This window comes from Lates calcarifer, linkage group LG20 (assembly GCF_001640805.2).
Source record: "Lates calcarifer isolate ASB-BC8 linkage group LG20, TLL_Latcal_v3, whole genome shotgun sequence".
Taxonomy (NCBI): Eukaryota; Metazoa; Chordata; class Actinopteri; family Centropomidae; genus Lates; species Lates calcarifer.
The window spans coordinates 12225104-12238513 of NC_066852.1; the positions used below are offsets into that span (position 1 = coordinate 12225104).

Sequence of the window (13410 nt, forward strand, 5' to 3'; positions counted from 1 at the left end):
CAGCAGCATCCAAGTCTCCGGACAGCTCAGCACTGTCCACCGGCCCACAACGGCCTCATCTGACTGCGCATCTGAACCGGGACATCCTCCTCTGCCAGAGACACAAAGCTGAGACACACTGAGACAGGCGGAGACAGAGACAGAAAGAGAGAGTTCAAGCAGGAAGTGGGTGAAACTGTTCCGGGGGAGGCTCGCGGAGGTAAGTTTGATAGTCTTCGGTGTTTTTAGCGAGGGTAAGAAACTACACGGGGCGCGTCTCGCTGTAAATATCCTGGATGTTGCTGAGTGACACAGTGCAGGAGGACTTTACGCCGCGTGCGTTGTTTTATTACTGCCGGGCGAAACGCCCCGGCGCACGCGACCACTTCCTGACCGTGAACCTCAAAACGTAAATAGGCATTTACCCAAAATGCACCTGCAAATGTGTCGCAGTATTTACCCTAGTTTTTACCCTATACTCAATGCAGAGGACGTAAAGTTTTACTGCCGCATATTTGCTCCACCCTCCTGCTACGTATATGCGACGGAAAGGGTGATTTATTTTGATCACCGACTTGTTTCTAAATTAGGGTCCGGGGACCCGCAGAGGGCCTTTTTTGATAGATTCGGGCGGTCTGTGTCAACATCATGAACATCAGCCCAGTGAGTCACTCTCAGCATCCCTGCAGAGCATGTCCTCAGCATCAACTACAATACCGGAACTACTTGATGGATATAGTGTTCTGCACACACTCTTCATGTATGTACAGTAGTGCTGTCACGGTGCGTTCAACTTCCCCTTTTCAAACCGCTGACAAGCCATCTCACCATAATGGGGTTGAGAGTCTGTATCATGGGGATGTATTTGACTCAAGACTTGTAAATCTTGTGCAACTATATTTAAATCCGCCAATCCACCAAGTCTTGTAAAAGGCTATTAGTCAGCCAGTGGTGGGTAGAAATACCTATAGCTCACTGGAAACAAATCAAATCTGGCTACACCAACAACTGCTGACATGATTGATTAATCTGCTGATTATTTTCTGGACTGATCCTCAATTTGTTATTTGTGTAAAATGCCCATTGTGATTTTCCAGAGCCCAAACCTCAAATTGTCTGTCTGACAACCAGACCAAGTATATTCAAGTAGAAAAGTTAGTGGGTGTGATCCCCATAATAACAGCTTATGTCTCGTGCATGTCCTGTCATGCTCTATTATGTAAAGCTTCCGTCCTAGTTTAGGTTTGCCATCATGTGATTCCTCTATCTGATCAAATAAATCACGGAGAGGCCTGGTGTTGAGGCAATAATCTGGCAACATTTTCAGCGATGAAAACAGCCTCCTTGAGGAAGAACGGCAAAGGCGAATGCTGGCATCAGACATAAAGAAAGGTCACCTGTGCACAGAGGGGACATGCTGCTGCTCAGCTGAGACGTGCCTGCTCTTTGGTTGGAGTTGCATGTAAAAACAGACAAGTGGCTGTGAATCAGCTGACTGCAAATACCAACCTGAGGTGTGAGCAGGAGCTTTCATTAAGAGGAGTAAGTCGCTAACATCACTCCTGACGGTGTTCCAGTGCTCGATCTGTGCTGTGTTATACAGTCAAAAACAACCATACTATTAGAGGGTGCAAAAGAAGAAAAGAGGCTGACGGTGGGAGAAAAGTAACAGAACAGGTCGGATGAATCATCCTGCATTGTAGCGTCAGGTGACTGCGCAGCACATGAGTGCTGGTGAAACTGCTGTATTCCATCTGCATACTTGTGTTGAGCCACTAAGTCTGACTTTGTTAATGTGAAACAAATGTGAAAAAGCCCAGAATATGTTCAGATTGGCCTTAGATTTTAATATTCTCAGCTGCTCACAACACTTTAAAGTAAACACTTTGTTTAATTGAGGATGGAAGCATTACTAATGGAATGCAGGTCATGTGCACATGACCTTTTTTTATGGTTGTCATTATTTTTTACATTGTTATATTTTTAGGAAGGAGAGGGCAAAAGCATCAATGTGTTTGTGTTAGTGTCACAAGGCAAATTCCTGTATGTGTGTGCCTGTGACTTATTGCTTCATTTGTTTTGAGAAAGAGAACAATACGTCAAGTAAAGAAAAACTGGCATGATATTCTTCCTCACATTGTTCCTTAAATAGGGGGGAAATGTGTAACGAGAGCACGTGTTTGGCAAAAAAGAAGTGCTTAAAAGGGGATGTACGCGGGGAGTGTCCTCCTATCTTCTATCTTGCAGCCTTTCACTTACCATGACTGGGGGGAAAAACAGAGCATGAGAGATAAATAGAGAGATATATTTGCCTGTGGGGCTTAATGATGGAAAGCAATCTGTTTACACACTAAGCAGACAGAAAAAAAACTTAAATGACTGAGGCCTTCATTTTCTTAACCCCTACCAATCTGCATTATTACAGTTTTGTAATAATATTTCTTTCTTTTTGAAACCTCTCCTCACTGATTTCTTTCTCACAGGGCAAGAAGACTGATCTGAAGCTCTCAGCAGCCATGTCCAACGAACGCACCCCTCTGATCACCTCAGGGGTGTGCGGTCTGTCCGTAACTGCAGCAGCATGCGGCATGGCGCCGGACACCGCCCCCGATCCTGGCCCTGGGACCCCGAGTAAAGACCCCCGTAAACTGAACACCTTCTTCGGGGTGATGGTGCCAACCATCCTCTCCATGTTCAGCATTGTGCTGTTTCTGAGAACAGGTGAGCAAATCATGTTGTGAAGAGATTAGAAAAGTAAAAGCTGCTCTGAGTTATAGACAGTGGATGTTTGTGTGAATCACTTACAGTATAAGTGAGTCATTGTGTTGAAGTGACTAACACTGACATGATCTCTCTTCCAGGGTTTGTGGTTGGTCATGCGGGGCTGTTACAAGGTCTTTTAATGGTGGTTGTGGCCTATACTATTATATCTCTTACAATACTGTCGATCTGTGCCATTTCCACCAATGGTGCTATCCAAGGAGGTGGAGCCTACTGTATCCTTACAGAACAAACGCATTTTCAAAATGTTGTTTTTCTCGAGTGTCACCTGATCTTAGCCACAGTTACACAAATTCACATCAACTTTAACAAAGTGTGACCAGACATGATCAGTCGGTCTCTGGGCCCAGAGTTTGGAGGAAGCATTGGTTTGATGTTCTTCCTGGCCAAAGTGTTTGCATGTGGCGAGTATGTTCTTGGTCTTGTGGAGGCCATACTTGACGTATTTGGTTCAGATCCTGGTAAGTTTTCTTTCTATTCCTATGCTACTTTCTCTACATTATTTAGGAAGCATCCCAATTTATTTACAGATTCTCAGTTTCTGCCTGTTTCCCTCTGTTTTTAGAGTCACCAGTGTCCGAGGCAATACGAGTGCTTCCTCAGGGTTACTGGTACACAGTACTGTACTCCTCTGTAGTCCTTCTGCTGTGCTTGCTTGTGTGTCTGGTGGGGGCCCACATCTACTCCCGCACTGCCTTCGTCATCCTGCTGGTAGTCACCATATCCTTGCTGTCCATCTTCATCAGCTCTGTGGCGGTCAAACCTCGTGACTTCATCATCACCCACCAGGGTTCTGGCAACCAGACCCTCCGCTACAACGCCAGCTACACGGGCTTCAGTGCTACCACGCTGAGGAACAACCTGGGCTGTGAGTATGGATGTTAATGAGGAAATGAGAGTAGACTCACAAAGATAGTTGATTCTCATAAATTTAGGTGCATCTATTAAAGGTCTCGCTGTTGTTCTTCTTTTTTCTTTCTAGCTGGTTACTCTTTGGACTACAGCACCAACTCTGTCATGTCTTTTGCCACCGTGTTTGCTGTCATGTTCACCAGCTGCACAGGGATCATGGCTGGAGCCAATATGTCAGGTTAAAGCTTGTTGTCATAATATTTATTTAGCTGATACTGCATATGCACTTTTGCTTGAGTAAGATTTTGAAAGCAAGACTTTTACATGTAATGGAGTATTTTTCCATCTTTTCCACCTGCTCTTACTTTGAATTATGTGCATGTCAGAATGCAGAATAATGTCAAAAAAGGGAAGTGTGTTCGCTGGAACTTATTCTTACAACCCCACTGTATATATGCATATAACAATTAAATAGTAAATATTTGTAGTACATGCACACACAAACAAGCAGGCCCTGATGTTTACTCTTTACTCCTTAATCTACTCTCCGTATGTCTCTGAAGGGGAACTGAAGACTCCAAGCGTTTCCATCCCTAAAGGCACCATCGTAGCTGTGTTGTACACATTCACAGTCTACGTCCTCCTCTTCATCTTGGTCAGCGCCACCTGTGACAGGTCAGAAATGGCTCCTGAGATCAATAGTCAAATAAATAGTTGCAGCTATGAAATAAATAATTAGTAATTTGTTTCTGTTTCTTTAGGACCCTGTTGATTCAGGATTATGGGTTCTTGCAGCGAATTAACATCTGGCCTCCGTTCGTTACTATCGGGATATACTGCGCCTCTCTCTCTGCTGCAATGTGCGCTATGATTGGGGCGTCCCGTATCCTCCATGCTCTCGCTCTGGATCACCTCTTTGGTAAGGCTCGAGGTTTTTACTGACCATATCGGTGCCTTTTTTGTGTATTGAGTCATTTCCTAAGAGACTTTTGTTATCCCAAAAGGTCTGCCACTAGCCCCTGCTGCCATCACATCAAGCTCGGGGAATCCATGGGTGGCAGTGCTGTATACCTGGGGCCTGGCGCAGGTGAGTAGAGGTTCTGCGGTGTGCGGTCATCTACTTTTAGAATTACAGCTGCCATCCTAACCTGTGTGTCTTTGTGGTCTGTTTGTGTTGCAGTGTGTAGTGTTTGCAGGTCAACTCAATGCTGTAGCAGGTTTGGTGACTGTTTTCTACTTGCTTGCCTATGCTGCAGTTGACCTGGCCTGTTTGGCTCTCGAGTGGGCATCGGCACCAAACTTCAGGTAATAAAAGATCGATCACTATTGATTCCTCCACTATTGATTAAAATTGGTTGTCTTTACTGACCTCCATCAACGACAATTAAGAATTGTAGCGATATTTTTCAACAGCCTGTAACTGAATCCAACAACAATGCTGTCAAATTTTCAGAATAAAATTACAGGCTTGCTTTATTTATAGAAAGAAAAGGAAATATCTGTTCTATCTATAAATAAAATTTCAGTCATACAGTTGAGAATGAAATCTTTCAGAGCTGAAAAAATCTAACCTGTTCAACCTTGCTTGGTTATATTATGCTGATATATTTTATGAGAATGTAAAAGTAATATTTATTGCTGTATTACTTCTGTTTTTTATGTCCAGCTGCCTCAGTTTCTTTTATCTCTGTGTGTTTAACAGACCGACCTTCCAGCTCTTTTCCTGGCACACCTGCCTGCTGGGGATTCTCAGCTGTTTAGTCATGATGTTCGTCATTAACCCTGTGTACTCCTCGGGCAGCATCGTCCTCCTGCTGCTGCTGCTCCTCTTCCTCCACTACAGATCACCCACCAGCAGCTGGGGCTACATCAGCCAGGCTCTCATTTTCCATCAGGTATCTGGACACACACAGACACACAAAATCAGACATGCAGTAGCAGTTTGTCAACCATTGCTTTCCTCTCTGGTTTAGGTGCGTAAGTACCTGCTGATGCTGGATGTGAGGAAGGAACATGTGAAGTTCTGGAGGCCACAGGTGCTGTTAATGGTGGCCAACCCTCGCTCTTCCTGTCAGCTCATCCTGTTTGTGAACCAGCTGAAGAAGGGAGGACTGTATGTGTTGGGCCACGTGCAGCTGGGAGATCTGGGTAATGCTCCTGTGGATGGTCTGTGCTGGCCATGTGCAGCGAACAGTATTAAATTATTCTTATCTTTAAATCATTTTCCCCTGTGGTTTCAGCAACCCCCCCCCCCCCAACGAAGCCAAACACAACCAGCTTAAGGCCGTTCCTTTAATTACAGCAGTCAAAATGTAATCATTTTCAATGTCTAACTGAAATGATGTCTTTATAGCAAGACATGCTGTAGGTTTGGTACCTAAATAAAACTCCCCCATTGGCCTTGTCATGTGTGTTGAAGCCTCTCACAAAATGAATTGAATCAACCTGGCATCGTGTGATCAATCATAGTATTCAGTCTGAGGGGAAATGAACAGGATAAGCAGGAAATATTAAAGCAGGTTATATAAGTCGTATACGTACTCTGATTGGTCTACCTAAACTCCACAGGCACCATCATGGAAAGCTACCTCACAGGCTTTCACTTTCCACCTGCTGCTTGTCCTGCATTATTAATAAGAGAGTATGTTCTCTTTGCACCACTGTGGTGTTAGACCTGAGAGTTTAAACCAGCCATCTCTGAATTCAGCCATACATCTAGCACCTTGTTTAATGGTCAAAATTACTTGTATCCTTACCAAACTGTGAGAAAATATAAGTAGTTTTTAGGATTCAGGAAGCAGCTTGCTGTCATGCATGTATTCTTTCACTCACTCACCAACTCACAGATTGCCTCTCTGCCCCCTGGTGTCCATTAGGAAACATTGCAATGCCTAGAAACGTTAACTTGCATACTCTCTGCAACTGTAAAGCTGAACTGAACTGAAGCATTATTTGTGCAGTATATTAATTTTTGCCTTTGTGTTCTAGACACCCTGCCGTCAGACCCAGTCCAGCAGCAGTATAACTTCTGGTTGAGCCTGGTTGATAAACTTGGGGTAAAGGCCTTTGTGGATCTGACGCTGTCTCCCTCTGTCAGACAGGGAACACAGCACCTACTACGCATCACAGGTTTAGGTAAGCTCTGATTTCTCGTAACCCCCTCCTCCAATCATGGCTACATTCACTATAAATTATGTTTATACTTTATCTGCACTTGGTGACTCTTGTGTACTATGCTTTTCTGTTACTCCCCCACAAGGTGGCATGAAGCCCAACATGCTGATTTTGGGTTTCTACGACAGCTGCACTCCTGAAGACTACTTTCTACAAGATGCTGCATTCTGTGACTCATCAATAGGACGAAGTAGCGAGGGAGAATATAACTTTGGGGTTGACTTGCCTTCATTGCAGGCCCATTTCCCCCCCGTCCGACACATTGAGAGCCCACGCTGGCTATCACCGGAGGAGTATGTTGGGATAATTTCTGATGCCATTAAAATGAACAAGAATGTGTGCCTTGGCCGCTATTTCTTCCAGTTAGAGGGAGAGGGTAAAGATAGTAAGGTGGACGGATCAGAGCGGACTATAGATGTGTGGCCTCTCAACCTGCTCCAGCCAGGAAGCCGTGATTATCAGGACGTGTGCAGCCTGTTTCTGCTGCAGATGGCCTGCGTGCTCAACATGTCCAACAAATGGCGCCACGCAAGAATGAGAATCTTCCTGAACGTGGAGACTGAGTCCAGCGACCAGGGCTGGGTGGTAAATGAAGAGACATTTCGAGAGTTGCTGAGGAAGCTGCGGATCAGGGCGTCGATAAGGATCGTGCCGTGGGACTCCGTGGTGCAGCACCACGCTCAGCCAGACAGGGAGCACTCCGCGGAGCAGATGCAAACTCTGTCCGAGGGCTTCCTGTCAGCAGTGAACTGTATGTTGATGGAGCACAGCTCGCAAGCTGCTGTTCGCTTCCTGTATTTACCTCGACCTCCTGCTCAACGCAGCCAGGCACAGCAGTACGTAGGTCAGCTAGAAGCAGTGACCAACGGTTTAGGGCCAACGCTCCTGATTCACGGTGTCACCCCGGTCACGTACACTGATCTCTGAGCATGTGCAGTCAGGAGTTTTGTTCATGTTGTATCATTTGATATTATACACACAGCTAAGTTTTCTCTTACTGCTTATTTAGGTTAAAGTATAAACTCTAGGATTACTTCCTATTTTCATATACTTGAACTGGGTTGGTGATTGAAGAAGGAAGAATACCATCCTTCGTGGTCATGTTATACTTATATAATCTCCTGTTTGCATTAGCTTTAGGTCTGTCTTCGCATAAGACAGAGATAAAAATGTGTCAGAGACTCTTCAGAACAAAAACAGTTTGTTTTGAGAATTACGGGTTGTCTAGGACACTCATTATAGAAATGTCTATATGTAATTTCAGGGATGAAATTATGAATTTGTGGTGTTTAGTGATACCGATTGACCACGGTAAAAATGTTTCTGGTTCAGTTTCAAAATGGTTTTGTATTAATTCATAAATTGTAATTCCTTTGTATTTTTGCTGCTGACTTTTTCGTTCATTCTAATGTTTCTGCTGGTTGTCGGACCAAGTGATCAAAAGGCTTTTTGTTACTACGTTGAATTGAGTTCTGATTAGTTAGTTCTCCTTGCACTTACGCAAACATGTTTGCTTTTGCTGTTGAAAATGTATCTCCAGTCTTCACAATGGGAACCATCGCGCACATTTGACCTCAGAATGATGAATGCCATTTGTTGCTGTTGTGTGTGCTAACAGAATGTTTTTTGTGCTTCATGATGCAGACTGTCAAAAATATACCAAAAAGGGTTACGCTGATACTTATTATATAGTATCTGAATCCAGTCTCAGTCAGGACCAAGGATGATTCAGACCAAGTCACAATTGAAACCAGAGCAAGTTCTCACATTTTTACTCAGCAATTAATCAATCATATTGACAAAATACAGAATGAAATGTTACTACAGTCTTGTTTTATAGCATTCAACACTTCATGGACCATAAAGAGGATGTTGCTGAAAAAGCGTCTTGCATGACTTCACTTTGCCCTTTTGGAATATTCCATCCTGAGTTGTTACTAATGGTCAATGAGAATGCCTTAAATGATTGACTTGTTTACTAATGGTCAATTCTGTAGATATACATAGGAGTAAATGTATGCCAAATGTACTGTGTACTGTTAATTTAACTAACTGTAACAATTGAAAACTGTAACAGACAATACATATGTATTTAAAAATTGCTTAACTGCAATACAAATTGTGTCTGTATATCTGTCAAGTGCAATAATATACTGTGTATAGTTTTAGCAACAGTAGAAACTGATACTGTATCTTAAGGATGCAGTGAATAAGGCTGTTGAAAATGTCGCTCCATAGATAATTAAAAACTTGATGCAATAATAAGAAAAAATAAATGAACAAAACATAAGTATTGACCTCACTATGATGTTACACATATTGTATAGTGAAGATAATCCTTTATAGTGCCCATACTCAGCTGTAAAAACCAACATTCATATATGTAATCTTCATTCACTTAGTGAACTTCAGCATCTGTGCAGATGCAGGCAGGTGACGATTACTCCTCTTTTTCTCTGAGTTTCTGCTTTTGCTTTGCTTCAGTCACCTTTGCGAGGTTTCGTAGCTTCTTGATGAGGAACGACGACATACGCAGCCAGTCTGGCAGGAGTATTGAGATAGCCACGGTCTGTGGGATGATGGGGAAGAGAAGGTGAGACGTTAAGATATTGCAGCAGCTGAGAAATTTATGAGTGATCATAGTTGCTCATCTCCTCTGACCTGGAGTGCATGGGACAGGCAGCCACTGGTGTAGCTGGAGTGACCCACAGTATTCAGGGCTTCACGGGCGAACCCCGAGGCACTTTTCACAAAGCAGTTGACTTTCTTGTTCATTGTCATGTTGGTGGACACCATTAAGGGGGCCACACACTGGGGAAACATTAACTGTTGTATGAATTGAACTTCCCTTCATATCATGAAACATACATTCTCATGTATGCAATGTTTAGTCAAGTGCAGAAATAACCAAAGCACAATGAGTCTGATGCAGCTTCACATGCAACAAATTGAAAAAGAGGAAGAGAACCAGGAGAACCACAGCAGGGGGCAAAGGTTCATTTTATGAGCTGCATGTTTGTTCAACAGAGCAAAACAAACTGTTCAACATATATAAACATTTTAAGTTGGTTTGGCTCAATTACCAAACATTTAGCTTTGGTAATTTAGGAAACTGAATCACAAATAAACTCATAGTTTATGTGATGTTTTGGAACTCAGCTTGTGTTGTGTACTTTACCTGAACAGTAATCCCCTTTGCCTTGTACTCAGCATGCAGACACTGAGAGAAATATGATACAAAAATCTGAAAAAAAGGAGAGAGTCAAAGTCACAAAAAAGCAGAGCAGCAAGAGTGTGATCTGATTATGGTGTATTTGACTGCATGTATGCACAAAAATAATAGAAAATGTGGATGAGAAAGTACCTTGGTGGAGGAGTAAAGGGACAATAAAGGCTGTGGACTGGTACCCACCATGGAGGACATATTGATGATCAGCCCCGTCTCTCTGTGATGACATGGAAGACATGAATTCATCCTACACTCTCATTATCTCATATCTGCCATAAACCACTGAATGTTTGCGATGATACCTTTCAATCATGCCTGGAAGAACCAGTCTGGTCATCTGAGTGAAGATAATACAGATCATCATCTTTCTTTATGCAGCAGTAGTGGTCAACAAAAACTAAAATATAGTGGAACATTAAAAACCTTACCTGAGGGACAGACAGCATGTTACAGTTGATAACCTGAGTGATTTTCTGGTCAGAATAAGAACACAAGGGAACATAAGTGAAAAAAAAATAATCAGACAGTCAGTAAAAAATAAATAATCCAGTGTATTGTCTTTAGAAATTCACATTTATAACATCAAACTTACCCGTTCAGCATCTGGTACTTCCAGGAAATATGAAAAATTATCAGAATAGGTCATTCCTACATTGTTGACTGTGTGGGTAACACAAAGAGACACAAACAAAAACTTGTATTAATAAGTATCTATGGTCTTCGGTTGATTCATCTGCTCTTTTTCCCTTCAAGCACTTTGCCCGTCAGAGTCAGCACATACAGTTGCAGTTGGTCTGCAAAGGTTTGGGTGTAATTTACTTATGTTCAGTAACTTAACAGGAATTAATCTTCACCAGGAAAGAAAATACAGACAGGTTACAAATTAGAGGAAGAACCTGAAAAATGAGTGGAGAGACAGGATGACAATGACTGTCTGGTTTGATGACTATGAAAATGATGTGAATCATATGCTATGGCCTTTACCACTTGCCAAAAGCTACAGTCAGCAGCCTGTTAGCTTAGCTTAGCACAAAGGCAGGAAACAGTAACAAAGTTCAAAAAGTCCCAAAGTAACAAAGTCGGGTCATTTAAAGCTCACTAATTGACACAATAAAGTTGGTTTGTTTAAACCAGCCAAACCCAAAGAGAAAACATGACACATTGTGATCCTGTGGGGGTTACATGTGAACGTGCCTTCCTAGAATTTGGCACCCTCATGGTAATGAGACTCGAGCAAATCCCTGCACCTGGACTAGAAATAGGGCAATAAACAACCTCCATGATCTTTACAGGTGTTGGTAGGTTGATTTTGTTATAATCTTTCCATCTTACTCTCAGCAAGAAAGTAAAGCATATTTACATAATGCAAGACAAGCATTTACTTTTCTGAGGTGAATAACTCTACTCTATAACTAGTTGTCCAGTTACCCAGAATTCCAATCTCCAGGCCTTGCAGTGCCTCAGCTATAGCAGGGTAAATACTGTGGCCATCTGTGAAGTCCACTTGGATGGTGCGAGTCTTTCGTCCATACTGATCCTCTGTAGGTGATAAAGAATATTTGGGATTGTTTCTGCTCCAGAGACGAACATTGAAAGAAAAATATGTTTCTAATAACGGTGAAACAGCAAAAGAACACAGGTATTATTTTCATTTCACTCACCTATTTCTCTGGCGACCATTTGAAGTTTATCAGCAGATCTGCTCACCAAGACAACATCCAGGCCTCTTCGTGCCAGCTAGAGGGAGGCAGACAGATTTGGTTGCTCTCTTAACTGACAGGCACTGGTGCTGATTAAAACAACTTAACAAATATCAACCAACTGTCCTCAGCTCCAAACTTGAAATTTGGCCCAAAGGGTTGTGAGAGATTATTGTAAAGGGAAAATGGAGACTCACCTCACTGGCATAAGCTTTACCAATGCCAGATGTGGCACCAGTGACGACTGCAGGAAGGAGAAAGCACAGAAATGTTACACAAGTCAATTTTAGATTCATTTTAGAATTATTAAAACATCTGTATACATTTGTGTTAAAACATCAGTAGAACTTTTAACACACTGGCCACAGGAAATGTGTCATAAATGACAAAAACTGCACCATCTTAGTGAAAGAAGATGGAAAACTGATTTTGAATAAGAAGAATTTTGATGTGTGCTCTTTGCAGCTAATGAGTCGGAAATGTCCTATCAAAAAGGAATGTGAACAGCTTATCAAGTTCCTTATCAAGACAGGGTTCACAGAGAGGAAGCCTGGTGTGTGCTGCTGCAGATGTTTATGTTGAAAAATCCAAATATTCCCCACATTGAGACTTCATACAATGTGAATCATTTACCTGTTTCACATGCACACACATACAGTACATTGACTAGACACTGTTAACATTGTGTTTTGCCATAAAAGCAACCTTGGATAGAACATTAAATATGTTTTATTTGACTTTACCTGCCCATTGCCCAAATGTCCTTAAATCCACTTGCCAGTGTTCTGACAAAACAAACTCCCTGAGTCCACACCAACATCTCCAGGCCAGTTTCAGCAGCTGGAAAACAACTGTAAGTCCCCCAGTAATGGCCAATACTTCAGTGAATGACATTTTTCAGCACAGCTGGTCCTGCTGGAATACGATTCCCTGGCAGCACAATGGGCAAAGTTTTAAAGTTTGGTTAATTCTAATTTTATGTTATTGGAAATGACAACTGTTTTATGTCATGTATAATACAGTGCTCCTCCCACACTGCTCCACCCCTCACTGTGTCATGATGGTGAGCTTGGTAGACAGCCAACACCTCCGGACTCACACAACAAACCTGAATTTTGCAAACTCCCTGCAGAGGAAACTGTTTCAGCTTTTTAAATCAACATTAAAGGGTAAAACCTGATTTCAAATTAAAGATTTTGCAGAAACAGTCGCCTCAACTGATCCTAGTGCTGCTACAACAGCTGGAATTGTCTATAGCAACTTGAAGATCATCTGGATCATCTGGGAACTTTGTTCTTTATGTGTTTTGTTTTGAAGCCTTAAGGTTAACATACACTGAGCACTGTTTGAGTATTGATATATTGTGGAGGATCATACTTTTCAGGTTACATTTCACAGTAAGAATGATAAGTTTAAAAAAAAAAAAATCAACAATAAACATCTAATTACAGTTTAAAAAAACAACAAAAAAGAAGAAGTATTAGAGTGATTGCTAAAGACTGCTGACAGAAAAAGAAAATCTCAACCAAAAAAAAAAAGCATAGCTGTGGGAAACATTGCAAGGTTGAAATGCATTGTGTACAGGTAAATTATAAGAGCTTTTTCTAAGCTTTTATGAAGCTGTTGTAACTTTCATTGCCCATAAAGAAATGTTTGTCACTGAGAAAACACAAAACTGTGTTTTTGTAATACAAA

The 13410-nt window shown here is 42.1% G+C and overlaps 2 protein-coding genes across 2 annotated transcripts; one reads left to right on the forward strand and one right to left on the reverse strand.

The window, feature by feature from the left end:
• The first annotated feature begins 50 nt into the window (after positions 1–50).
• On the forward strand, positions 51–8916 carry slc12a9 (solute carrier family 12 member 9). Its single transcript, XM_018691351.2, has 14 exons — positions 51–199; positions 2463–2700; positions 2841–2975; positions 3084–3221; positions 3326–3628; positions 3743–3850; positions 4176–4287; positions 4374–4531; positions 4617–4699; positions 4793–4917; positions 5315–5507; positions 5586–5760; positions 6601–6747; positions 6872–8916. Exons 2-14 carry the CDS (start codon positions 2496–2498, stop codon positions 7711–7713), a joined length of 2724 nt encoding a protein of 907 aa, XP_018546867.1. The 5' UTR covers positions 51–199; positions 2463–2495; the 3' UTR covers positions 7714–8916.
• Positions 8917–9209: 293 nt separating this feature from the next.
• hsd20b2 (hydroxysteroid (20-beta) dehydrogenase 2) lies at positions 9210–12724 on the reverse strand. The gene is made up of 11 exons (XM_051078690.1): positions 12459–12724; positions 11913–11959; positions 11677–11752; positions 11444–11554; positions 10608–10675; positions 10444–10488; positions 10318–10352; positions 10151–10232; positions 9965–10030; positions 9448–9597; positions 9210–9355 (listed from the first exon to the last, which is right to left on the reverse strand). Exons 1-11 carry the CDS (start codon positions 12607–12609, stop codon positions 9227–9229), a joined length of 960 nt encoding a protein of 319 aa, XP_050934647.1. The 5' UTR covers positions 12610–12724; the 3' UTR covers positions 9210–9226.
• Positions 12725–13410: the final 686 nt, after the last annotated feature.